Below are 26856 nucleotides of genomic sequence, written 5' to 3' on the forward strand. Positions count from 1 at the left end.
GTCGTTATCCCTGGAGTTAGGAGCCTTTTTCTTCCTGAAGGATTCATAGTTCAGAATTAAGTTCCTTTGGAACTGGTACGGTACCAGGACTGAACTGGAAATAAGGAAAACAGAAAAGTTTAAAAGAACTTCAGAAAGCTGGAGAACTACTGATGGAGATCATTTCAGAAGTTTACCACAAAGTTAGAGATGGAGACGAGAGGGCTGGATCAGGACTTTTGCATAGTACTGTTATAGCTTCATTTTCAGTTTTATTTTAGGCAACTGATTCGTATTCAGAGATTAATGAAATTCTTCCCGTGTGCAGTATTTCTGCAGCAGCCTGAAGCAGGAAACCAGGAAGCATGATATCTGAGAAAAGTGGGCGGTTCAAGTGTCTGTTTGCATTTGACCACTGCGGGCAGTTCAGGATTTAATTTTCTGAATGCATCCTAGAAATGTAGAGTTTGATTTTCTGTTTTTGTTTAATTATACTTATTATTTAGTCAGCTGTAAATTCCATTGAGAGGATTCTGGAAATTTCATCTCACTAAAACACAACTGAGTGTCACACAATGCTGTGCAGCTCTGCTGGTGGACGAGGTAGTCTGATTACGGACATGATGCAGATGGCTGCTGCATGCGAACATCTGTCACACGATGCAATCCGACAATCCGACAGACACAATGTCACTGATGTCACAGAAAACAGCCTTACCCAATTTTCCTGTCATACAGCAGCAGAAAGACAAGAAAAGAGTTCATGACACACATGTTTAGAGTGATGGTATGAAATGACTGTTCCTGCTTTTTAACTATATATTTAAAAAAAACACGTCTTTACAGTCACATGGAAAAAAAACAAAAATTAAAAAATAGATAATTCTTTCTATATCTAGACATAGAAATAAAAATATACTGGCCAGCTTTAACAAAAACCACAAATTTAGGCATCGATTTATTAAGCAATTGGTTTATTCGGAAATTAGTTTATTTGGGAATCAGGTTATTCAGGAATCGGTTTATTCAGGAATCGGTTTATCAGGAATATTGTTTTTTCAGGGATTGTTTCTTTTTGGGAATTAGTTTATTCAGGAATTCTCTCGGTTTATTCAGGATTAAGGTTATTTGGTATTCAATTTATTCAGGAAAAAATTCTTTTTGGGATTGTTTGTTTGTAATTGTTCATTCAGGAATCAGGTTATTCAGGAATCGGTTTATTCAGGAATATTGTTTTTTCAGGGATTGTTTCTTTTTGGGAATTAGTTTATTCAGGAATTCTCTCGGTTTATTCAGGATTAAGGTTATTTGGTATTCAATTTATTCAGGAAAAAAATCTTTTTGGGATTGTTTGTTTGTAATTGTTCATTCAGGAATCAGGTTATTCAGGAATCGGAAGACTGTTGATGAAGCTACTTTAGAAGATTACAACAAAGTTAGAGATGAAGACAAGACTGGATCAGGACTACTGCATAGTCTATTTATTCAGGAATCGGGTTATTGAGGAATACTTTTTTTCGGGAATGGGTTTCTTCAGGAATCAGTTTATTCAGGAAAAATGAAAAAGAGGGTGGCATGTCAGTATCTGGATGGAGGAGAACAAAATACTCACATTGCGTTATTTGGCTCACATCACAGATAAAGTTACATGTTTCAGCTCAGAGCCTCCAAAGAAAATGCTCTACAAAGGATTTACAATAGCAGCGCAACTTCTTCCCCCTATTTTGTGCTGCAGGTAGAGCAGTAATATCCAGCCACAGTGAGAGCTGTTCATCTTTTTAAGACTTGAATAGTGTGATGGCCTGGGGGACCTGCAGAACCTGGTGGTTCTGCATTGAATGCTGTGGAACCTCTTTCCAGAGGCCAGCTGGGTAAACAGTCCACGGTGGGGGTGAGAGGAATCACTGCGGATCTTCCTAGGTCGGGACACGCAGTGTTTCTGAGAACAGTCCTAGATGGACGGCACAGGGATGATCCTCTCTGCTGTCCTCACCAGTCGCCTCACATTCAGGAATCATTTATTCAGGAATCCTTTATTCAGGAATCATTTATTCAGGAATCTTTGATTTAGGAATCTTTGATTTAGGAGAACAGGTCTGAACCCTAACACTGGTGCAGTTTAGTCTGAGCTCAGAGAATGAATGCATGCGAGTGAACCGTTGTCACCCAGACAGAAAACCATGCTTCAGTGTGTTTGTGTGTCTTCACCTCTTCTGAGCATGTCCGTTGGACTGCTGGTCAGACGGCAGCTCAATGATGAGCACACAGGACTGAGCATGCTCAAAGCCATCCTTGTTGTTGGGCGTCTTGGGAGAGCACTGGGTGTCCAACATGAAGACCTGGGACACAAAGAAGACATGCTAACAAACTAAACAGCATCAGACGGAGAAGGTTTAAGTGCAGATCCCAACTGCAGCTGTATTTCTGCATCATTTGCTCTATAAGCTTCTATTTGATCGCAGGTTGAGCTTCAGTGGTTAAAATATTGATTACTTCCGAGTAACTTGGCTGTATAATTATGCTGCATGAATGAACAACTAACATCAACATAATCAAGCATGATCTCCAGTTCATATAAATTGTGGGAGCATCCTTTAAAGGAAGATCTATGAGGGAGGGGGCAGTAGACCTCCAAAATACTGGTCTCCTCAATTAGATCCAGGCAGAAAGTATCCATGGACTTCCAGGTTCAAGGATGATAAAACATCCTGTAACTAAAGTATACCGAGTACTCTCAGAGTACATTTACTGAAACCAGATTGGTTTGAAACCATTTACTTTGTACCCGGCCTGTCCTTTCACAACCCACCAGGTAACAGATGTTTGTTTGGACTTTTCGTCTTGGGAAGCAAGATAAGGCAAATTTATTTGTGTAGCACATTTCAGGTACAAGACATCTTTACACAAAACATAAAAACATTTCAGCAAGGTGCAGAAAAAAGGTGTATTAGAAAAAGTCTATTCTCTGACGGACCGGCAGCCAGTGTAAAGACCTCAGAGCTGGACTGATGTGGTCCACTTTCTTGGTCTTAGTGAGGACTGGAGCAGCAGAGTTCTGGATTAGCTGCAGGTGTCTGACTGATGTTTTAGGTAGAACCTGTAAAAACTCTGTTACAATAATCAAGCCGACTAAAGATGGAAGCTGGACTAGTTTTTCCAGGTAGCTAAAGTTCTGACAGGAAGTCTTGAACTGACCTGCTGAGCCATCGCTTTGATCCGCCAGTACTCTGCCTCAGCTGATGGCGAGTGAGACGGAGCCGCCACCTTCACCTCGCAAGCATCTCCAGAAAAACTGTCTGAGCCGCTATGAAAACAGGCTAGAAGGTTCTACAGAGAGAGATAAAACAAACACATAGGTCTTATGAACTGGTCCACAATTCGAATAAAACATCAGAACTTCAGATGTGAGCAAAAATAGGAAAAGTTGCGCGTTAAAACCAGCAGTTTATATCCAAAGATGCCGTAGACCACCCGTCTGGTGGAAACATGGAAACAAACCAAAACAATGGTCTGGTTATTATTATATTTGTTCTAAACTGGGTTGAGATCTCTGACAGTGATGGAAATGAGCATCAGAGTCTTCTTTAGCTCAGATTCCTTCATAACCTGACAGGCAAGCACCAGGGAAGTCCTCCACAGAAATCCAGTGAAATAATGAAGATGCTTTCAGGAAACACTTATTAGGTGGTGGCATGGAGTCTGTCAGCATCAACCTAAACCACACAGAACGGTCGTTATCAGACCCAAAACTTATCCACCAGTTAAGGATCCTGATTGGAACTGGCATTTTAGGAACCTGATAACATTCTTTAACCAGGTCACAAGGGGTCATCAAAATCTGCTATACAATATTTTAAAACGTACGCCCTTAGTAAAAAATAAAAAAATTACTTCGTAGGCCAAACCTTGGGCATCCAGCTCTGAAACACCACAGTGACCACGATTCATCCCACTTAAAACAGAAAAAAGTAGAAAGTCTATATGTTGATAGTTACCTTAACTTTTGGTTTAATGGAAGGGCAGCATTCAGCGAGGAGCTAGCTAATGAAACCATAAAGCCTCGCATGGTTTTAGCACCGGTGGAGGAGGATCCAAGGCTTTTTGGTAGATGCATGAAGGGAATCGTCAAGGAAAATATGTTGAAACCTCCACCACTCTATAACTACGTCCCAGACACAAGCCCAGTTAAAAGTCAGGTTTTTTGTGTATTATAAGACAAAACATGAACAAAATCAATCATCAAGGACCAAAACGGAGGATTTCTGCTTTAAAGCTGCAGACCACCACCTTTATTCTTCTTTATTCTCTCAAAAGAGGTCAGATGAGAAGCTAACAAAGCTAAGAAAAGGCTAGCTGGCAGGTAGCTAGCATGAGCTAGCTAGCTGAGTAAACTAGCATGCTCATGGGAATAAATTCAGGGGAAAAAGTCATTTTTTTCTATAAGAGAAATACAGTTGGGTTTTTAGGATGATAATCAATGCTGGACAAAAGAAGAAGACACACAGCATCTTTTAGTTTGTGACTCCATCATTAACTACATTTGAGATCACATGCATCAACAACATCAACACTACAAGTGTGAAGTAAAATGGCGCCTCTTTACATCACATGTGACCTGGATGTGTTGTGATGAACAAAAGCAGCTTTTCTATAAACCCAGTCAAACGCCACGTTTGTCTAAAAACATAAGCTACATGTTACGGGTTTAAGCTGCATGCAAAGGTCTGATGGTGACCTACAAACAGCTCAGATTTTATTTACACCTCCACACTTTAACAAACAGGCAACTCCAAACATGCTCGTCCACGCTCGTCATTCTGCAGTTTGTTGTGAAAATGAACATGACTGAACAGGAGACCTCACACAGCTGAAATATGAAACATTCTTTTGTTCCTAACTTAACCAAACACATGAGGATGGAGGTTGTTGGTCGCCTTTATAGGGCTGATCTGTCCAGCTGTGCCATCTAACATCGTACAGTCTTCACTGTGTCCAGGGATCAGTTGAGTCTGGTGGTCAACCTGCTCCATGCCAACATTCATTTACAGACTCCATCGTTCTTGAAGGCGAGCCATCATTAAGAAATCATTTCCACTTGTATTAGGTTGTGTTTTCAACATCAGAACCTCCAAATGAGATTTTAGCTTGACAACTAATAACATCTTACATTAGCATACAAATAATGTCACATATAAAAATAAAGAAATAGATATAATTACTAGTTTCATTATCATTATTACAGATAAAGATTATAGTTTATTTTTTTCTGCATTCTGCCTCATTTCCAGTCCAGTCCTGGTACCGGACCAGTTCAGAGGATCTTAACTGACCTCTGAATCCTTCCGAATAAAAAAGGCTCCAAACTCAGGGTATAGACCAGAGTTGTGTCGACACATAACAGAAAACTTAGCAAAGAACTGGTTAAAACTGGATCTTTAGGCTCTTTGTCTGAAAAACGCTTCATTTGTTCCCATTTTGTTAGCTTCATGAGTAAAACCGGCAAAGATCAGACAGTCAGCTTCAGTACGCAGTCTCAGAGGCAAACATCATGGAGGGACGCACACAAGAGGCAAAACGACTGGAAACGATACTGAGTTACTTCGAAGTCGACATTTCCACCAGGACACCATACACCACCCACCAGAATGACTACACCTGACTGCACATAGACAAGCTTAGCTGGATCATACCATGACAGCTTTATACTGAGAACGTTACATACATGTACACAAACCCAAACTACTCAAAAATCTTACTAAATAACCCAACCAATGATTAACCAAACTACAGAAAATTATTCCCCACCCCCTTAATTAATGTCCAACCTTGAGTCCCCCCCAGAACCAATAAATCACACACGAACACCTGGGGACATCTTTTGTCCCTGAACCCCTCCTGGGAGACAGAAAACAGCCAGAAGTACAAACATTAAAACACACACGTCATAATCAATAAACTAATTAACTTAAACTCTGTGTAATCATTCAACATTTACCAATCAACCTTTGTCTTTGCAGTCATGAGTACAAACACGCTATGAGGTAACAGCGGCTCACTGCGACGGTCTGACAGAAAACAAGGCGATTCCCAACCAGCTGGTAGCTGGAAACCGGGCGTTTCTCAGCATGGAGGCCGAAACAAAAGAAGAGTCAGGACTAAAAACTGTCTACAGCAGATCAACAGGATCTGAAAGTCCTGAAGGAAAATGAACAAATCCAGCAAAAACCAGATCCAGGACCTGAGAAATGCATCTGGACCTTGAGCTGATCCATCTACTGTTGGCAGAAACCTCATCAGAAACGGTCTCCATGGAAACGTGGCTGTCAGGAAGTCGTTCGTAAGAAAGGGAAACAGAGAGGAAAGGCTGAGGTAGATCACATGATCCAAGAACTGGACTGAAGATCAGTGGGAACAGGTCTGACAGAGGGACGGATTCTCCACAGAACCCGGACCTCTACGGGTCTGGCAAAGGGACAGATCCTCCCCAGAACCCGGACCTCTACGAGTCTGGCAAAGGGGCGGATCCACCCCAGAAGCTGGACCTCTATGGGTCTGATGGAGGGACGGATCCTCCCCAGAACCCAGACCTCTACGAGTCTGGCGAAGGGACGGATCCTCCCCAGAAAACGGACCTTTACGAGTCTGGCAAAGGGACGGATCCTCCCCAGAACCCGGACCTCTACGGGTCTGATGAAGGGAAGGATCCTCCCCAGAACCCGGACCTATACGGGTCTGGCGAAGGGACGGATCCTCCTCAGAACCTGGACCTCTACGGGTCTGATGGAGGGACGGATCCTCACCAGAACCTGGACTTCAACATTACTGAAGCAGTGTGGGATCATCTGGACAGAGAACAGAACAAAAGGCAGAAACATCTAAAGAGGAGGTTTGGCAGGTCCTTCAAGGATCCTGGAGAACTGTTCCTGAAAATGACGGAAAGCTTCTCTAAGAGGGCTCAGAATGGGATGAAGGATAAAAACTTCACTTTAAGCTCCTTAGACCTGGACCGACTCTGGTTCTGCCTTAAACCTCGTATATTATATCTACAGTATATTTGCTTGTTTCGGTAAATAACTGCAGCTATTTCTGTTCATTCAAAACATTCATGAATAAATCAGAGATAAATAAAGACATTTACAAAGTCATGCACATAGCAGCTAAATGCAGGTGACAAGTTACAGTCTAGGTTTTGGTTAAATCTGTAAACGGCTCCTCACTGTTAAAGCTGCAGGAGGCGGAGCCATTTAATCTACTTTACGGTCATTTTCATATGCAGGGGCAGCTGATAACTGTAACGGGTCATGAGGTGATTATTAGGAAAAAAAGAAACACTGTTTTTTCTCATTGTTGACGTCTGATTAGATGTACTCAGGGAAGAATTTGGAAAGAAATATTATTGACTGGTGATGCTGTCAACAGCTAGTATCAACCAACACTGTAACAGAGTACAATATTACCCTGAAAAATATGGAGATAGAAGTAAAATGTAGATTAAAATGAACCTCGAGAAGCCATTAAACTTTGATGTCTTTTAGCTGTTATATAAATGGCTGAAAGACCTAATAAATGTGAAATGAAGTAAAGACAATGACATTAACCTCTACAACGCAGCCACAAACATATACATAAAAGTTCATCTGGTCCATCAAGTCCAGCATGTTTGGAGTACGTAAGCTATGTGATAGAAATGATTTAAGCTCTAAAAAGTTCCAATACTCTGTCCAGATAAACAAGATATTGGATCAATCGAGGCTTTTTTCAGATTCAGACGTGATCCAGTTTTAAATTCATTTCCTTTTTTTTCTTTTAACTCTTTCCTACGAACGTTGCGACTTTAACCCAGAACAGAACGTAAATTCACTCGGTCTGCTGGGAATCCTGGAAACAAGCAAAGAAAGCTGCAGGACCATGATCCTCATCATCATTTCTGCCTCTGCAGCGCACACACAGGCTCTAAGCTGTAAAGCTGCTTAGCTGCAGCCAAGCAGGCAGCTGCCTCCGGAGCCATCCAGGCACCCGTAGCCTCCAGGACGGGATGGGACTGAAGGGAAACAGCAGGGGTGGCACTCAGGCCGAGGCTGGAAATCTACTGAAACCCACGCAGCAGGTGCTGTCATCAGCAAATTAACACAAAGTGCTGGTAAAGCTGAGCATGCTGAGATTTAACCAAATATTAAACACTCTGCATCACTGGTTCAAGGTAACCCTTAAAACTCCCACAAGACTTTTTTAACTATTCTGTTTGATAAATACAACTAGAAGCACTCAGAGAGCACAGACCTCCACCAAGCCACAGGGCCACTCAGCCCACCCAGTACCCCTCTGTTTGAGATCCAGATCACCAACATGATCGGGTCAAACAGTGTCGGGTTAGAACATTATTATTAGTTTTTGTGCCAGTGACTCGAGGCATTATCTGATATCTCCCCAAAGTAAAGAGTCCTAAAGAAATCTCCTGGATCCAGACGGTGATCTGGGTCACCCCCAAAATCCAACCCCTCGTTCCTTCATTCCATTTCTAACATTTCCTGAACATTTAATCAAACTTCATTCATAACTTTTAAGTTTTGTTAGACCGACTAAGGAAGAGGAGCAGAAGAATGAAAGTAGAAGAAGCTTTGGCTCTGCTGCAGATGGGGAGAAATGATCGGCCCGTCTACCCACGACAGGACCAAGGTAGGAATGGACGTCCATGACCCGAGGCAGAGGCAGCGTTCACCTGAACGCAGGGTCCTCTACCGGAGCCGCATCCAAGCCAGAATGAGCCGCCGTGCCTTCACCATGGATACCCTAACCAGTCCCAGCTCTGTTTGCTTGCTTCAGCTTTATATGAAGCTCCTCTTCTAACGGTTCCCCCTCAAGTAACTGATAAGAACTTAAATCCATTAAAAATGATTTAACTTTGTTATATTTTAGCTGATAATGTTGTAACCTAGGAAGTATTCTACCATTTTCTATTTGAAATACATGCCCCAAGTAATCCCACATGCTCATTACTTTTTTATTATTTATTTACTGAAACTTTGTCTACTTACAAATGATTCAATGGAAAAAAAATGGCCTCTGTAAACGTCATCGTTATCATTTTTATGCACTTCTAGTGTTAAAATAATTCTCAGATCCAGGCCGTCTTTATTATATATACATGTATGCATTTTTATAAAATTTTATATATGTATATATATATATATATAAAAAAATATATATATATATACACACATACATACATATATACACACATACATATATATATATATATATCTATATATATATATATACACACATACATACATATATACATACATACATATGTATATATATATATATATATATATATATATATATATATATATATATACACACACACATACATACATATATACATACATATATATATATATATATATATACACACACACACATACATACATATATATACATATATACATATATACATACATATATATATATATATATATATATATATATATATATATATATATACAAAACCCTTATGATGATGAAAAAACAAGGACCAAGGTTTCCCTTGCCCGGACGTGGGTCACCGGGGCCCCCCTCTGGAGCCAGGCCTGGAGGTGGGGCACGGAGGCGAGCGCCTGGTGGCCGGGCCTTTGCCCATGGGGCCCGGTCGGGCTCAGCCCGAAAGGGAGACATGGGCCTCTCCTCCCGTGGGCTCACCACCTACGGGAGGGGCCATAGGGGTCGGGTGCATTGTGAGCTGGGCGGCTGCCAGAGGCGGGGACCCTGGCGGTCTGATCCTCGGCTGCAAAAGCTAGCTCTAGGGACGTGGAATGTCACCTCTCTGGCGGGTAAGGAGCCTGAGCTGGTGCGCGAGGTTGAGCGGTTCCGGCTAGATATAGTTGGACTCACCTCGACGCATAGCTTGGGCTCTGGAACAACTGCCCTCGAGAGGGGCTGGACCCTCTTCCATTCTGGAGTTGCTCCCGGTGAGAGGCGCCGAGCAGGTGTAGGCCTGCTCATTGCCCCCCAACTTGGCGCCTGTACGTTGGGGTTTACCCCGGTGGACGAAAGGGTAGCCTCCCTCCGCCTTCGGGTGGGGGGACGGGTCCTGACTGTTGTTTGTGCCTATGCACCAAATAGCAGTTCAGAGTACCCACCCTTTTTGGAGTCCTTGGGGGGGGTGTTGGAGAGCACTCCTTCTGGGGACTCCCTCGTTCTGCTGGGGGACTTCAATGCTCACGTGGGCAATGACAGCGAGACCTGGAGGGGCGTGATTGGGAGGAACGGCCCCCCTGATCTGAATCCGAGTGGTGTTTTGTTGTTGGACTTCTGTGCTCGTCATGGATTGTCCATAACGAACACCTTGTTCAGACATAAGAGTGTCCACATGTGCACTTGGCACCAGGACACTCTAGGCCGCAGTTCGATGATCGACTTTGTAGTCGTGTCGTCGGACTTGTCCTGGACACTCGGGTGAAGAGAGGGGCGGAGCTGTCAACTGATCACCACCTGGTGGTGAGTTGGCTCAGATGGTGGGGGAGGATGCCGGTCAGGCCTGGCAGGCCCAAGCGTGTTGTGAGGGTCTGCTGGGAACGTCTGGCAGAGTCCCCTGTCAGAAGGAGTTTCAACTCCCATCTCCGGCAGAGCTTCAACCAAGTCCCGGGTGAGGCGGGGGACATTGAGTCTGAATGGGCTGTGTTCCGTGCCTCTATTGTCGAGGCGGCCAGCCGCAGCTGTGGCCGTAAGGTCGTTGGTGCCTGTCGTGGCGGTAACCCCCGAACTCGTTGGTGGACACCGACAGTAAGAGATGCCGTCAAGCTGAAGAAGGAGTCCTATCGGGCCTTTTTGGCCTGTGGGACTCCAGAGGCAGCTGATGGGTATCGGCGGGCTAAGCGGAGCGCGGCTTCGGCGGTCGCTAAGGCAAAAGCTCGGGCGTGGGAGGAGTTTGGAGAGGCCATGGAGAATGACTTCCGGATGGCTTCGAGGAGATTCTGGTCCACCATCCGGCGGCTCAGGAGGGGAAAGCAGTGCTCCGTCAACACTGTGTACAGTGGGGATGGGGGGCTGCTGACCTCGACTCGAGACGTTGTGAGGCGGTGGAGGGAATACTTCGAAGACCTCCTCAATCCCACCAACACGTCTTCTGATGAGGAAGCAGAGTCTGGGGTAGCTGGTGCTGGCTCGCCTATCTCTGGGGCTGAGGTCGCTGAGGTGGTTAAAAATCTCCTTGGTGGCAAGGCCCCGGGGGTGGATGAGGTCCGCCCAGAGTTCCTTAAGGCTCTGGATTCCGTAGGGCTGTCTTGGTTGACACGCCTCTGCGGCATCGCGTGGACATCGGGGGCAGTCCCCCTGGACTGGCAGACTGGGGTGGTGGTACCCCTCTTCAAAAAGGGGGACCGGAGGGTGTGCTCCAACTACAGGGGGATCACACTCCTCAGCCTCCCCGGTAAGGTCTATTCAGGGGTGCTGCAGAGGAGGGTCCGTCGGATAGTCGAACCTCGAATTGAGGAGGAGCAGTGTGGTTTTCGTCCCGGTCGTGGAACAGTGGACCAGCTCTACACCCTCTTTGGGGTCCTCGAGGGGGCATGGGAGTTTGCCCAACCAATCTACATGTGTTTTGTGGATTTGGAGAAGGCATTTGACCGTGTTCCCCGGGGACTCCTGTGGGGGGTACTCCGGGAGTATGGAGTGCCGGACTCGCTTGTAAGAGCTGTCCGGTCCCTGTACGACCGGTGTCAGAGCTTGGTCCGCATTGCCGGCAGTAAATCAGAATCGTTTCCAGTGCGGGTTGGACTCCGCCAAGGCTGTCCTTTGTCACCGATTCTGTTCATAACTTTTATGGATAGAATTTCTAGGCGCAGCCGAGGTGTCGAGGGGATCCGGTTTGGTGGCCTCAGGATTGGGTCTCTGCTCTTTGCAGATGACGTGGTTCTGTTGCCTTCATCGGGACGTGATCTTCAGCTCGCACTGGAGCGATTCGGAGCCGAGTGTGAAGCGGCTGGGATGAGAATCAGCACCTCCAAATCCGAGACCATGGTCCTCAGCCGGAAAAGGGTGGAGTGCTCTCTCCGGGTCTGCGATGGGGTCCTGCCCCAAGTGGAGGAGTTTACATATCTCGGGGTCTTGTTCACGAGTGAGGGAAGGATGGAGCAAGAGATCGACAGGCGGATCGGTGCGGCGTCCGCAGTGATGCGGGCTCTGCATCGGTCTGTCGTGGTGAAGAGAGAGCTGAGCCGAAAGGCAAAGCTCTCGATTTACCGGTCGATCTACGTTCCTACCCTCACCTATGGTCATGAGCTGTGGGTAATGACCGAAAGAACGAGATCTCGAATACAAGCGGCCGAAATGAGTTTCCTCCGCAGGGTGGCCGGGCTCTCCCTTAGAGATAGGGTGAGAAGCTCGGTGATCCGGGAGGGGCTCAGAGTAGAGCCGCTTCTCCTCCACATCGAGAGGAGCCAGATGAGGTGGCTCGGGCATCTGGTTAGGATGCCTCCTGGACGCCTCCCTGGTGAGGTGTTCCGGGCACGTCCCACCGGAAGGAGGCCCCGGGGCAGACCCAGGACACGCTGGACAGACTACATCTCTCGGCTGGCCTGGGAACGCCTCGGGATCCCTTCGGATGAGCTGGTGAATGTGGCCGGGGAGAGGGAAGTCTGGGTTTCCCTGCTTAGGCAGCTGCCCCCGCGACCCGACTCCGGATAAGCGGAAGAGAATGGATGGATGGATGGATGGATATATATATATATATACACACGCACATATATATACACACATATTTATGCATTTTATTTTCTGTTTTATTTTTAAAAAATAAAAAAAATGAATAAAATCAGTTCAGTTGATGCTGGACAACGAGCTCTGTTGTTTTTCTGCAGCACTCAAACCACCGTGTATCAGATGTTTCGGGAAGACGCGTTAACATGTGGAAAAAGGGGCAGAATACATTTATTTTATGGCTTTCTTCATCTGTCGTCGTGACCTTGTCCTTGTCTCCAGCATCAGCATTGCTGCCATGTTTCGTCAGTCTGGAAGTAGTAGTAGTAGTAGTAACGTGTACTTATTACCATCACCAGGAGCAAATGAATTATGGATACCATGCCTTGAAATGCACTGTATGACTCTAATTATTATTCTTAGTATTAAAAGCTTAAACAGATTGTTTGGCCTGCTTCCCCTTCAGCCAGTGAGCTGATGAAGAGTTGTCGCCCTCAGCTGCTGCTTGAACTGTGTTTCTAAAGCTTAGTGTGGAACGTCAGCTTGGTGGATGTATTAACAGCAAAGGCTTTCAGATTACTTCTGTCCCCACCACCAGCCTCAGATTGCAGCTGGATTATGTGGCTCGCTGCAGAGAATGGGCCTGTTGGACTAACCATGTGTTTCTATATCACTTCCTTTGTCTAATGTCAGATTTACACACCACCTGTTGTCTACATGTGTGTAAATGTGCCGGTGTTTACCTTCACCGGCTCTAGCGTAGCAGAGAAAGCGTCCTGCAGAGCACAGCAGGCCAACCTCCACATTTCTTCTGTGAACACCGGACCCACTGTGACCAACACATACCTGAACAAGCAGAACAGAAACAAGCGATGAGACAGAGAAACATCTGCTCCAGCTTTCTAACATGCAGCTGCTGGTAGAAAGTGAGTCTGGTCATGGTTTGGGAAGTTTTTACCAGCAGATTAAATCTTCTGGTTCATCAGGAGATCTTACCCTGTGTTTATTGTTTGGACCAGAGCTCTACTTTTAGGTTTCTTGGTCCTGAGCTATGTCAATATGACATTAAAGCTTGTTACTGAGATATTACGAAGGAGCGTTTTTTCACAGATTTCGAGGATAATCTCATAATATTATGAGAATAAAGTCGCAATTTTATGAGAAAAACACAATTTTACAAGAGTAAAATACATATACATACATATATATATATATATATATATATATATATATATATATATATATATATATATATATATATATATATATATATATATATATAGTTATATAGTTGATCAAAAAATAGAACTTTTAATTCGGTGCATATGCTAATATTCATTTGTTGCACCTGGCTTGTTTAACGGTTACAGGGATAAAGTGGTTAACAGGCTACCTGTTAAACATGACATCATGTCAAACCCCCAAACAAATTCAATAACAAACACAAATAAAATATTTTCCTGTTATTCATTACTGTATAACCGGAAAAGAACCTGTCGCAAGAAGAAATTTCTACCGATCGCATCCCTCACTACACGTCCCGTCCCTCCCTCTTTCTGACAGAAAGCCAGAGGTTGGGCCTCCACATGGGGCTCAGGTGCGTCATTAACATGGTCAAGGAGAGGGACAGTCCACCTGGTCGCAGTGTTATGCAGGACATCACATGCTCGTATGATGTTACATGCTCCCGGTGGTTCCACTCGCCAGTAGTTCAGGCTTGCAGACGTCTCTTCTACCGGCTGTTCTTCACGTGGCCGGCAGCTCACACTCATTTACATGCTGGAAATCCAGATCCACCGGATTGTGGATCAGGGTGATCCAATCCTGTTTTGCTTTGAACAACCGGGATCCACTGTCCCGAAAATTAATGCGTTAATGCAGCTCTTGGAGCCACTTCTCCAGTGTGGGAGACATGGCCCCCGGAGCTTCCAGAACCTTCCAGGCTTTCTCCAGCTCTTCCTTAAGTCCTTGGTATTTATCCAGGTTCTCGTGTTCCTTTTTCCTGATATTTCCATCCGTGGGGATGACTACATCCATCACTACGGCTTTCCATTTGCTGCTTATCCCTAGGTCATGGTGTTCCATGTATTCTTTGCCTGCCTTCCACCCTGCTGTGAGGAGCAGGATTGTTTCAAGGGCCTTTGTGTTATTTGAATTCAGGTGAGTTAAGTTTTGTCACCTGATGCAGGAGCAGCCCACCCTGGAGATGGTCTCTGCAGGCTCGGACACACAGGCCACCAGCAGCTTGAAGAGATCCTTCAGCATCAGGTTGATGAGCGACTCGTAGCCGATGTCTGAAAAACCAACACAGCAGATAGAAAGGTGATCAATCAGCCATAAACACACCTTTCACAACCACAAAGCAGGAGCAGTCACGACCAGATAGAAATAAATCAGAACATGCAGTGATTCTTTCATTTGAGCTGTTTTTTTAGACAATATGAACCGAGATGTTCCTTATCAAAGTAGTTTAACTTGTCTATGTGCATCCAATTGTACGTTTCAGGCTGTAACACCGTAGATCATTTCAGTTTGTAATCAGGTAAAATAATCATTTCAAACAGCTGATCGTAGGAGCTTGAATAAAGTCAACTGGGCTTCTTCTTCTTGGTTCTAGAAATAAATTTGATTGACTAATAATTTGTGGGGTTGGGTCAGTAAATTTTTTTTCTAACCTGTCCTGTCCAGCATGGTGGCGGCAGAATGATGGTCTGGCTGCTGTGTTGTGCCAAACAAATTTGCTTTGCCAAAGGGGAGCTTTATGGGTATGAGGCTCCTCTGGATAAGCTCAGTTTTTATTTATTTATTTTTTATCTTATTAATTTATTTTGAATTATGGGATTTATGTAATCTTGCTGGACCTGATCGGAGGGGACAGAAAAAAGGAGAATAATAAAGAGAAGTTAAAGGAAAGCAGAAAAAAGGAAGAGGAGACAAAGATCCAGCAGATAGAAGCAACGAGCTTCAGTCCAAACTAACAGCAGACAAGCAGCTGCTACACCTGTATAGAAACACAACAGAGAATTTCCTACAGCTTTTCAGGTAAACTAAGCAGACAATCATCAGGAGTTCCTATAAAAAATAACGAAGTCAGCAACAACAACATGTATCACAACAACAACCAAAGAACCAGAAACACACACACCTGAACCAAAGCATCTCTTAGTGTATAAACACACTGGACACCTCAGTGCTGAGTCAGCATGCAGAGGATGAGGAATGAGGAAGATCAGAGATGAGTGTGATCCTGCAGATGTGACCACGCGTCTACGGAGGCTAGAGGCAAACTAGGGCAGCCCAGAGACTTGGCCATCAGCAGCAATCCTGGAGCACCAGCCCAAGCCCCCCCACCATAAAATCACTCCAGACCCACCCAGAGGGTGGCAGAGGGAGGCCCCAGCCAGAGTTCCCCACGGTCACAGGTCACAGGCCCCGGCGGGCCGCCAGGCACTGTCCATCCGGGCCAGCCAGAGCGCAGGAGCCCAGGGCCCCAAGAGACTTTCACCCCCCCCCCCCCGGGGGTGATGGGGGAATCTCTTTAGTGTAAAACTAGACAGCTGCAGGAATAAAGGAGTAGATGAGGTAAGGCGGTGAGGTGAACACACCTGAGTAAATAAAACTGTTGACGTGCTCAACCACCAGCTCGCACGACAGGCCGATGGCGTGTTTGAAGTTTGCTGCAGCTTCATCCCAATACGAGTGGTCGCCATGGCTACGCTGCAGCCACAATGACATCACAGGAAGCAGCAGCTGGATGACGCAGAAGATGGCGAACCCCGGACCTGGAGGGAGAAGATGAGATCATCCATTTACGGTCATGTGACTGATTTTCTCATTGTGGTTTTACTGGAGATCCAGACCTGGCACAGTGGTGACCTCTCTGAGCAGAGTGAACAGCAGCTCCAGGGTTGGAGGTTGGTGTTGTCGGGGGCAGTTTGACACGGCCGCCGTGAGCTGCTCCAACAACAGAATCCACACCTGGATCAGACCTAAAGGACACGACAGAACAGAGACAATCTGACAGGATGTGAAGGAAAGAAGACAAAAATGAGAAACTAAACGGTTTTTACCCGTGTCGTCATCGAACTCCTGCAGGACGCAGTCCATCCCGTCCTCACTGCTGATGGAGCGCTCCTGGGATCTGGTTGGCAGGCTGGCCAGCCGCGCTCCCAGGAACACTGGCTTCGACGGCATCTTGTAGATCTTCGCCAGCAGCTGTCAATCAAACACAACGTGACTTTGTTAAGTCACAGGATGGAAAAAAAACACACCTGTAGCACGAACAGCAAAGCTCCTACCTGCGAACATTTACGCAGGTAGTCGAGAGCAGGAAGGCAGAGGTCAGTGGAGCTGCAACCAGACACGTGAACACAGTCTCCGATCTCCTTATAGTCCATCTCTCCTGCAGAAAACAACCACACAGAAAATCATTCCTGCTACACAAAACTACTCGCCAGATAGAGTCAAAGTCCCAAAGAGACCTTTTCAGTCATGTGACTTTGTGCAACTTGTTAGTTGTTGTGACATCATTTCCAAGCTGGTGATGAGCTTGGATAACACCTGTGGCAGAACTACCTTGTTTTTAATCACTAAAGCTAAGTTTCAACCCGTTTAACAACTGAAATGCTTCAAAAACAAGTCCCAGATCATATTTAATCTGTTGTGGTCACTTTTGTGACGGACCCCTTTGTACGAATCGGGGGTCCCTGTACGACCGGTGTCAGAGCTTGGTCCACATTTCCAGCAGTAAATCAGAATCATTTCCAGTGAGGGTGGGACTCCGTCAAGGCTGCCCTTTGCCACCGTTTCTGTTCATAACTTTTATGGACAGAATTTCTAGGTGCAGCCGAGGTGTTGAGGGGATTCGGTTTGGTGGCCTCAGGGTTGGGTCTCTGCTCTTTGCAGATGATGTGGTTCTGTTGGCTTCATCGGGCCCTGATCTTCAGCTCTCACTGGAGATCGCGAATACAAGCGGTTTTCTCCACAGGGTGGCCGGGCTCTCCCTTGAAGATAGGGTGAGAAGCTTGGTGATCCGGGAGGGGCTCAGAGTAGAGTTGCTGCTCCTCCACATCGAGAGGAGCCAAATGAGGTGGCTCGGGCATCTGGTTAGGATGCCTCCTGGACGCCTCCCTGGTGAGGTGTTCTGTGTAAGTCCCACCAGGAGAAGACCCTGGGGAAGACCCAGGACACGGTGGAAAGACTAAATTTCTTGGCTGGCCTGGGAACGCCTCAGGATCCCCCTGGACAAGCTGGTGAATGTAGCCGGAGAGAGGGAAGTCTGGGTTTCCCTGCTTAGGCAGCTGCCCCCGCGGAGGTGGATGGATGGATGGATGGATGGATGGATGGATGGATGGATGGATATATTTCATTTATACCATGGTCTGGATGAATACTCAATTCTGATTGGCTGTGGGGTGTCTTTTAAAAAGTGATAATGGACACCTATGAAAGAAGGCCAAATAGCCTTATTGCTGTAAATCATTGCGCTGACTAAACGGTAGCTCGTAACCGTGGCAACAGGCTTATTGGCCTCCGTCAGTCCAGGAGAGACGAGAATGGAGCAACATTTTGTTGTTCCAACCAGCAGCGGTCAGAGTCCACAAACGTTAAACCAGCAGCGGTCAGAGTCCACAAACGTTAAACCAGCAGCGGTCAGGGTCCACAAACGTTAAACCAGCAGCGGTCAGGGTCCACAGACGTTAAACCAGCAGGGGTCAGAGTCCACAAACGTTAAACCAGCAGCGGTCAGGGTCCACAGACGTTAAACCAGCAGGGGTCAGAGTCCACAAACGTTAAACCAGCAGCGGTCAGAGTCCACAAACGTTAAACCAGCAACGGTCAGAGTCCACAGACGTTAAACCAGCAGCGGTCAGGGTCCACAGACGTTAAACCAGCAGCGGTCAGAGTCCACAGACGTTAAACCAGCAGCGGTCAGAGTCCACAAACGTTAAACCAGCAGCGGTCAGGGTCCACAGACGTTAAACCAGCAGCGGTCAGGGTCCACAGACGTTAAACCAGCAGCGGTCAGAGTCCACAAACGTTAAACCAGCAGCGGTCAGGGTCCACAAACGTTAAACCAGCAGCGGTCAGGGTCCACAGACGTTAAACCAGCAGGGGTCAGAGTCCACAAACGTTAAACCAGCAGCGGTCAGAGTCCACAAACGTTAAACCAGCAGCGGTCAGAGTCCACAAACGTTAAACCAGCAGCGGTCAGGGTCCACAAACGTTAAACCAGCAACGGTCAGAGTCCACAGACGTTAAACCAGCAGCGGTCAGGGTCCACAGACGTTAAACCAGCAGCGGTCAGAGTCCACAGACGTTAAACCAGCAGCTATCAGAGTCCACAGACGTTAAACCAGCAGCGGTCAGGGTCCACAGACGTTAAACCAGCAGCGGTCAGGGTCCACAGACGTTAAACCAGCAGCGGTCAGAGTCCACAGACATTAAACCAACCCAGAATGAAAATGAAACGTATACATGTGAAGCCGCCACTGGCCGATCCGCCCCAACTTATGGTCACGTTAATGAAAACTGCAGATAAACGCATTTAAAAAGTTAAACATTTTTTACTGTATCTATTTAAGCTAGGACACGGTGATGGATCATTATCACTTTACGTCAACATTTATATTTAGCACACGTTTGGCTGGGCATGGACGTCCTGTTGCATCTCAGTCAGCGAGGTCATCTGTATGTGAACCCCTTCCTGCACCATCACCTGAACAGGTGTCTGTTGACTTCTCCACCCGAGGAAAGAAGTGTGCACCATATTAAAACATGTTTATTACTACTGAGAGTTAAATATTTTTATTTTAAGTTTTAAAAACTTCTTAAATAACATTTGTACAGGTTAAACACACCTTCACCTAGATGTCACTTTAGATCTTTGTCTTTATTTAGTCTCTTAAACATCACTTGCTTTCTCACATGTGTTTTAGATTTCTAGGATTTTTCTAAGATTAAATTTAAGGGTAATATTTAATAAATTTGGGTTTTGCATCTAAATTATTATTGATGGTCATTTTGTTGCCATGTGCACCTTTACTTTAAAATGTAATTCCTGCCCTGACTAAATGGTCAAACACCAACATATATCAGAGAACTTCTGCAGCCATACGCCTGAGCAGGTCCCTGAGCTCATGTGATCAGGGTCTGCAGGGCCCTGAGGCCACGTGATCAGGGTCTGCAGGTCCCTGAGGCCACGTGATCAGGGTCTGCAGGTCCCTGAGGCCACGTGATCAGGGTCTGCAGGTCCCTGAGCTCATGTGATCAGGGTCTGCAGGGCCCTGAGGCCACGTGATCAGGGTCTGCAGGTCCCTGAGCTCATGTGATCAGGGTCTGCAGGGCCCTGAGGCCACGTGATCAGGGTCTGCAGGTCCCTGAGGCCACGTGATCAGGGTCTGCAGGTCCCTGAGCTCATGTGATCAGGGTCTGCAGGGCCCTGAGGCCACGTGATCAGGGTCTGCAGGTCCCTGAGCTCATGTGATCAGGGTCTGCAGGGCCCTGAGGCCACGTGATCAGGGTCTGCAGGGCCCTGAGGCCACGTGATCAGGGTCTGCAGGGCCCTGAGGTCACGTGATCAGGGTCTGCAGGGCCCTGAGGTCATGTGATTGGTCATGCAGCTTAATCTAAATATAATAATAATAATAATAATAATAGATTAGATTTATATAGCGCTTTTCAAGGCACCCAAAGCGCTTTACATTGTGTGAATCCATTATTCATCCACTCCTCACTCATACCTGGTGATGGTAAGCTACGTGTGTAGCCACAGCTGCCCTGGGGCAAGCTGACGGAGACGTGGCTGCCAGTCTGCGCCTACGGCCTCTCCGACCATCACCGAACATTCATCCACACATTCATACACCAGCGATGCCAACACTGGAGGCAAGGAGGGTTAAGTGTCTTGCCCAAGGACACAACGACAGATGACTGCGGGAGCGGGAATCGAACCGCCGACCTTCCGATCATTGGACGACCTGCTCTACCGCCTGAGCCACTGCCGCCCCGAATATATATATGAGAAGATGGAATTTTCTCTGAAATCTTGACATAAGAAACAGATGCTGGGATTGACACACACAGTTCACACACACAGAATCTCATGGCTGTCTGATTCCAAAACCAGGTCCTAATTCCAGGAAAACTAAATCAATGACATGTGAAGATGAAACCAACCCAAGCCTTTGACGAACTTCATCAGGCACATGATGTAGTCTGTGGCAGCGCTGGCAAAAACCTGGATGTTGTCTGTGTTGATAAAAGCCTCAAAGACGTCGAACACCGGCGCCTGAGACTTCCCTGGGGGAGGCAGCGAGGGGAGGGAAGAAGGAAAGACGTCAACATATTTATTTACTGAAGTATTTATTTATTTTCTTGTGGAACAGCTCATCATTTACCCATAGAGTATTCCCCAAGCAGGTAGTCTTTGGTATCGGATTTGCTGCTGTGGACGGTCCTCAAAGCGCTGAACAGAGGCCTCCATCCTGACAGGATCTGAGGGGAACACATCTCCACCAGCTCCCCGATGGATGTGACCACCTGCAGGGCGGGAAGTAGGACGGGACTGAAGGTAAGCCAAGTTTAAACGTGGAAAACTGGCTCTGCTGTGATGCGTCTAACTTCACCTGGTCCTGGACGTCCTCGTCGCACAGCTCCAGCTGCATGATGTGCTCAAACGGTCGGAAGAGCGCCTCGTTGAAGTGGAAGTGTGGAAGCTCCGCCCAGCTTGTCAGCACCTCCGTCAGGACGTCGTGGATGAAGGAAACGGCCTTCTGGGATACATGGCGCTCTTTGTGGCACGCCGCCTGAAAGGAACAAACATTTGAGTTTTTAAAATGAAATGATTACACTGGTTAAAAACACACCAACAGCATCACCCATCATGTGCTGTTACTCCTAGAATTATTGCTATTATCTGAGATAAATTGATCAGTGGATGGAAATGAACTGCAGCTGTTTTTTTCTGAGGAGACTCAGGAAGTTTGGCCTTCCTCCACCACCATGCACCTGGTACCGGCTCCATCACCTCCTGGTCCAGCAGTATATGTATATATATAGCAATATATAAGAAATATTATTTAACACTAAATAAACTGCTACCAATCTCAGATGTATCTGTACATATTTAGTTTATAATTTAAACAAATTACTGGCATCATTACCGTCATTTAGCAGACGCTTTTCTCCAAAACGATTCAACGCTCTGGGATTCGAACTTCAGTCTCCTGCATGACAGACGGATGTTCTACCGACTGAGATATCCATCCGTACGTTCCGACTCCTCTGGCGTTTCTTCCCTTCTGACTCTGTGATGACAGCATCTCCACCTGCTGCTGCTTTTCTGTCTTTCTGACACCAGTAACGTCCACGCCGTGTCCACCAGTTAAACATTTTTACCTTTTCCAACGTGCTCCATCAGGATCTCTGTCTCACACCCCGAAAAATTCCTGCTTCCGTCTTTTTCCCTCCTGAGCCGTCATGGAAATGATGTGATGAATATGTGTTACAGGCCATTTATAGCCACCATGTGGGCGGGGCAAGGGGCTCCCTCACGTGCACCTGCTTTAGAGTTGATTCTGATTTATAAACAGAAACAGGTGGAGGACGTGCGTGTGCACGCTTTGATAAATCGGAAAGTATAAGTGCGCCAAATTTCCTTTTTGTGCAGCAAATGCCGCCTGTAGTTTGCTTTGCTACGTACAGTTTGATCAATTTAAATTAAAAAGTTTTCAGTTTCAGAACAGGTGATAATTATTAGTCCAATCAACTCTGAGTTGATTGAACAGTTGAGAACAGCGCGTGCGTGGGCAGATGAAAAGCCCTCATCAATGGTTAACATGATTCACCATGGCAACAGGTGAAAAGCAGAGTCGCTCCGCCCATTTCGCACCAGTTGAGTCAGAAATATTAATGAATGCAGGATATGACCATATATTTTGGAAAAAAAAGCAATACAGTAGCGGCAGCAAAAGAACGAGAGCAGGCAGAAATCAGTATTTTTATCTCGAGTGTTCTACTTATTAAACATGTGTATCTTTGCTTCAGTGTACCTTGGTATTAATATTCTCAAAAGATATTTCTGAATTTGGTGTTTTATAATTGTTTTTGCACTGCAACCCTGCTAGAATGTCCCTGATTGTAGGCAGATTGTTCTCGTTGAGAGTACGATCACATCCTACGGTGACAGTTAGGAACAGGTATGACAGGTGTAACGGGGTATGTTATAAAGAAAGAACCTGCTCCGACCTGAGAGCATGTCCACAATGTGTCATATGAACAATATGAGGGCTGAGAATGTTGTTCAGATACAAGATTGATGTAGAAAAACGGCAACGCTCAAACAAATAATCGTGAGGGAATGATAAAACATCCAAGCGGGGTCTGATCATCCTTTCCTGACGTAGACATCTGGCATGTCTGACACTTCCTTCAGTCTGCAGCTACAGAGGAGGAAACCTGCCGGCGAGCTTCACCGAGTCTGTTGCCGTGGTAACTGACTCAGTTACTCTGAACTCGCTTTGTGAAACCGAAAACCCAGAGTTTCCCTTAACTTGGAGTCAACTAACTCAGAGTTTTCACTGAACCCACTTCCTGAAACGGGGCCCAGGTGAGCTAATGAGCAGAAACCAAAAAACACAGAACATGACCCTAAAACCAAGATCTAACCAAAAACATGACAAAGAGCAAACACAGGAAACAAGAACATAAACGGTGAACTCTGGTTAATGTGAGTCCCCGTCTGGTTCTGTCCCACAGTCAGGACTGCTCACTGGTTTCACTGGTTTCACTGTAGATCCACCATCAGATCCAGTAAAACTTTTTGTATATTTTATTGTTCTTGGAATAAATAAATATACTTCCTCAGACTTTTTCAGCTTCTTTTACAAGCTGTATTAGATTAATTAATCCTGCATGTCTGTCTTTTCCTCACAGAAGGCCAGAAATAAATTCATTTATCAGAAACGAATCCACACGGATGAACTGATCATTTATTTGATTCTGAACCAGATTATTCAGAAGCGAATAAAATGTGTTTAACTAATACCTACATTTTCTGATGGTGAAGCCGGCAGTTTGTAGACTGGCAGCTTTAATCCATCTGTTTGTAAAGGTCTGCATGAGCATTTTATGATCAGTAGTTTATAGATCCATGACAGGTGTAGGACCGTCCACCAAACACCAGGTAAACACCGACGACTCAGACTGAAGCAGAAACCTGAACGTGTCTATGGAAACAGGAGCCGGGTTCCCCCAACATGGCGGAGAAAGCCGCGGTGACGTCACATGCTTATTCTCTATTACTGGTGAAATCCTCCACAGTGGGCCGCTCAGGCTGCAGTTCCCTACCTCTACCAGGTGTGGCGCCACCACACTCCAGGCCCTCATCATGTGCAGCAGGGGTCGATTCTTGTTCCTGACGATTCGCAGCATGGCCTCGCCGAGGCGGAAGAGATGCAGAGCGCTGCGCTGCTCTGACGTTGACTTGGCTTCTCCTGCAAACACAGAGAGGACGAAGAAACGTTCAGCTTCATGCACACTGCGCCCCCTGGTGTTCAACACAGGAAATGCACTTCTTTTAGAAAGAATGAAAATGTCCGAAGGTGGACGTTGTTCTGCGTGTTTCAAGTCAGTTTTGTGGAAGAGGAGATCTTCTTTATATACATGATGACAGACTTGGTATAAGTCTGGGTACGATTTTGGGTGTGCTGCACTAAGAGGTAAATATGTTTGGGATGAGTGTAAATCTACAGAAAAAGTGTTGAAACTGTGTGAATGTTACCTGGCATCGCCAGAGAATAGTCTCCGGTTTCTGTCACAGAATCAAAAAGCTGAGACTGCGAAGCTTTTCTGAGCTGCTGCAGGAAGCCGACCAGACCAACCAGGTTCAGCTTGGCAGCCGCCTCCTCAAACAGCCTGAAACACACACGCAGAACTAGTTCATCAAGAAAATCCTTCCTTCAGGTCTCAGGATAAAATAAAAAATAATCAGGTCCTTATCTGGTAAATATAAAATCTTCTACGAGAGACGATGATGTTTCACAGCAGCAGCTGTAGAGTGGTAGAAAATAATTTAGTAATAAATCATTACTAATAAATAATCGTCTAAGGACAGTTCTAAAAATATTAGTGGGCACCACGAGGAAGAAACGCCTGGAAACTAATCACTAAACATTAAAATCAGTCCGTGAGTCAAACTGCAAAGTAAGGGTGTGTAATACCACAAGATCTGCTATTGATCCAATACCAAGTAAATAAACAGTGTGCTTCATCGACATCGATAGAGTTGTCACAATCTACACGTTAAGATCTGGACCTGCAGCCTGGTTCTGGTTCAGTCTCTCCAGCTGCTTCTTCATCCTGACTGCAGCAACCAGACCGGCTGGAGGGGGAGGAGGTCTCAGCGTGGTCCAGTCAGACTCCAGACCTCATCCTGACTGCAGCAACCAGACCGGCTGGAGGGGGAGGAGGTCTCAGCGTGGTCCAGTCAGACTCCAGACCTCACCCTGACTGCAGGAACCAGACCGGCTGGAGGGGGAGGAGGTCTCAGCGTGGTCCAGTCAGACTCCAGACCTCATCCTGACTGCAGGAACCAGACCGGCTGGAGGGGGAGGAGGTCTCAGCGTGGTCCAGTCAGACTCCAGACCTCATCCTGACTGCAGCAACCAGACCGGCTGGAGGGGGAGGAGGTCTCAGCGTGGTCCAGTCAGACTCCAGACCTCACCCTGACTGCAGGAACCAGACCGGCTGGAGGGGGAGGAGGTCTCAGCGTGGTCCAGTCAGACTCCAGACCTCATCCTGACTGCAGGAACCAGACCGGCTGGAGGGGGAGGAGGTCTCAGCGTGGTCCAGTCAGACTCCAGACCTCACCCTGATTGCAGGAACCAGACCGGCTGGAGGGGGAGGGGGAGGAGTTCTCAGCGTGGTCCAGTCAGAGTCCAGACCTCATCCTGACTGCAGGAACCAGACCGGCTGGAGGGGGAGGGGGAGGAGGTCTCAGCGTGGTCCAGTCAGAGTCCAGACCTCATCCTGACTGCAGGAACCAGACCGGCTGGAGGGGGAGGGGAGGAGGTCTCAGCGTGGTCCAGTCAGAGTCCAGACCTCATTCTGACTGCAGGACCTGCGGTTGGACCATCAGATGCTGCAGACTTCAACGAACTAAAAAGAAAGGGGAGCAGAATTCTCCACCATCATTAGAGAGACTGATGACATCGTCCAGGAGGAGCTTCTAGAAGCTGGAAGATGGAGAGGAAGCAGGTTTTTACCATGGATTCTGGACCTTGTCTCAGTTTATGTCAAATACCTGATCATAGGCTATAAAACATCATGTTTTGTTGCTCATCTGGAGTCATACTAACTCATTTTGAGACCTGACAAAGATCAGCTGATTTAATTTTATGTCCTGATGTATAAACATGAGAAGAGAAGCAGGGTAATCTCTCCTTCACAATGAATGTTGCTGCTTCCATTAAACTGATGTTAGGTGGATCAAAAGAAAGTGTTCCAGGTAAAATACATGATAAAAAACACATTAAGCAGAAGTTGCGCAGCATTGCCCGTTAAGCGGGGCTCTCTGGGGTCCTGTGAGGTATTTACTACGCTTCAGCCTGTAAATGTGTTCCATCCATCTGGTTTAAAAGATCACAGGGAACTCTTTTTATTCCCTCCAAAAGCAGCCTAGATAACAAGTTACATAAGAGATGATCCTTGGAACAAGAACACACACACACCCTCACTCTCTCCAGCCGTGTGTGTTGGTTAAGCCTGTGTCATGCTTGTGGCACGAACACACTTCAACATATTTGCATTTGTACACGTGACAGAAGACACGATTAGCTGGGACCTAATGTTGGTTGAGATGGCCTGCTGCCATCTTGTGGTGTTAAACATCAACCCCTGCAGCCGCGGTTGAGCAGATGTGGAGAAATGTGGCTCTGGAAGGTAACACCATCACCAGCTGCCGCTTCGTGTCCAACATGCTGCTCAGCTTCTCCTGGGAGGTGGACCATGGCTGCAGGGCTACAGCCCTCTCTGGCTACTCCTGGCTCAGGGTGTCACGGCTGCACCGATCATTAAATAATTCTCATTCTGTATATGTTGCATGCATGCACTCACACTCACACCTACGCACCCACACACACACACACACACACACACACACACACACACACACACACCATT

At 46.4% G+C, this 26856-nt stretch overlaps 1 protein-coding gene across 5 annotated transcripts in view; it reads right to left on the reverse strand.

Annotated features, from left to right (window-relative positions):
• Positions 1 to 26856, reverse strand: part of arfgef3 (ARFGEF family member 3) — a 90289-nt gene that overhangs the window by 11532 nt on the left and 51901 nt on the right. For 3 of the 5 annotated variants that reach the window (XM_042010346.1, XM_042010345.1, XM_042010349.1), the window contains exons 23-36: positions 24458 to 24591; positions 24025 to 24170; positions 21303 to 21482; positions 21075 to 21216; positions 20854 to 20976; positions 16974 to 17077; positions 16746 to 16890; positions 16536 to 16664; positions 16281 to 16457; positions 14855 to 14969; positions 13419 to 13521; positions 3175 to 3306; positions 2188 to 2318; positions 698 to 706 (exon numbers count right to left, since the gene is read on the reverse strand). In XM_042010346.1, coding sequence (XP_041866280.1) covers positions 698 to 706; positions 2188 to 2318; positions 3175 to 3306; positions 13419 to 13521; positions 14855 to 14969; positions 16281 to 16457; positions 16536 to 16664; positions 16746 to 16890; positions 16974 to 17077; positions 20854 to 20976; positions 21075 to 21216; positions 21303 to 21482; positions 24025 to 24170; positions 24458 to 24591 — 1770 coding nt within the window. The remainder of the gene's footprint in view (positions 1 to 697; positions 707 to 2187; positions 2319 to 3174; positions 3307 to 13418; positions 13522 to 14854; positions 14970 to 16280; positions 16458 to 16535; positions 16665 to 16745; positions 16891 to 16973; positions 17078 to 20853; positions 20977 to 21074; positions 21217 to 21302; positions 21483 to 24024; positions 24171 to 24457; positions 24592 to 26856) is intronic. The other 2 variants (XM_042010348.1, XM_042010347.1) reach the window with 1 other exon arrangement.

This window comes from Melanotaenia boesemani, chromosome 16, assembly GCF_017639745.1.
Source record: "Melanotaenia boesemani isolate fMelBoe1 chromosome 16, fMelBoe1.pri, whole genome shotgun sequence".
Classification (NCBI taxonomy): Eukaryota; Metazoa; Chordata; class Actinopteri; order Atheriniformes; family Melanotaeniidae; genus Melanotaenia; species Melanotaenia boesemani.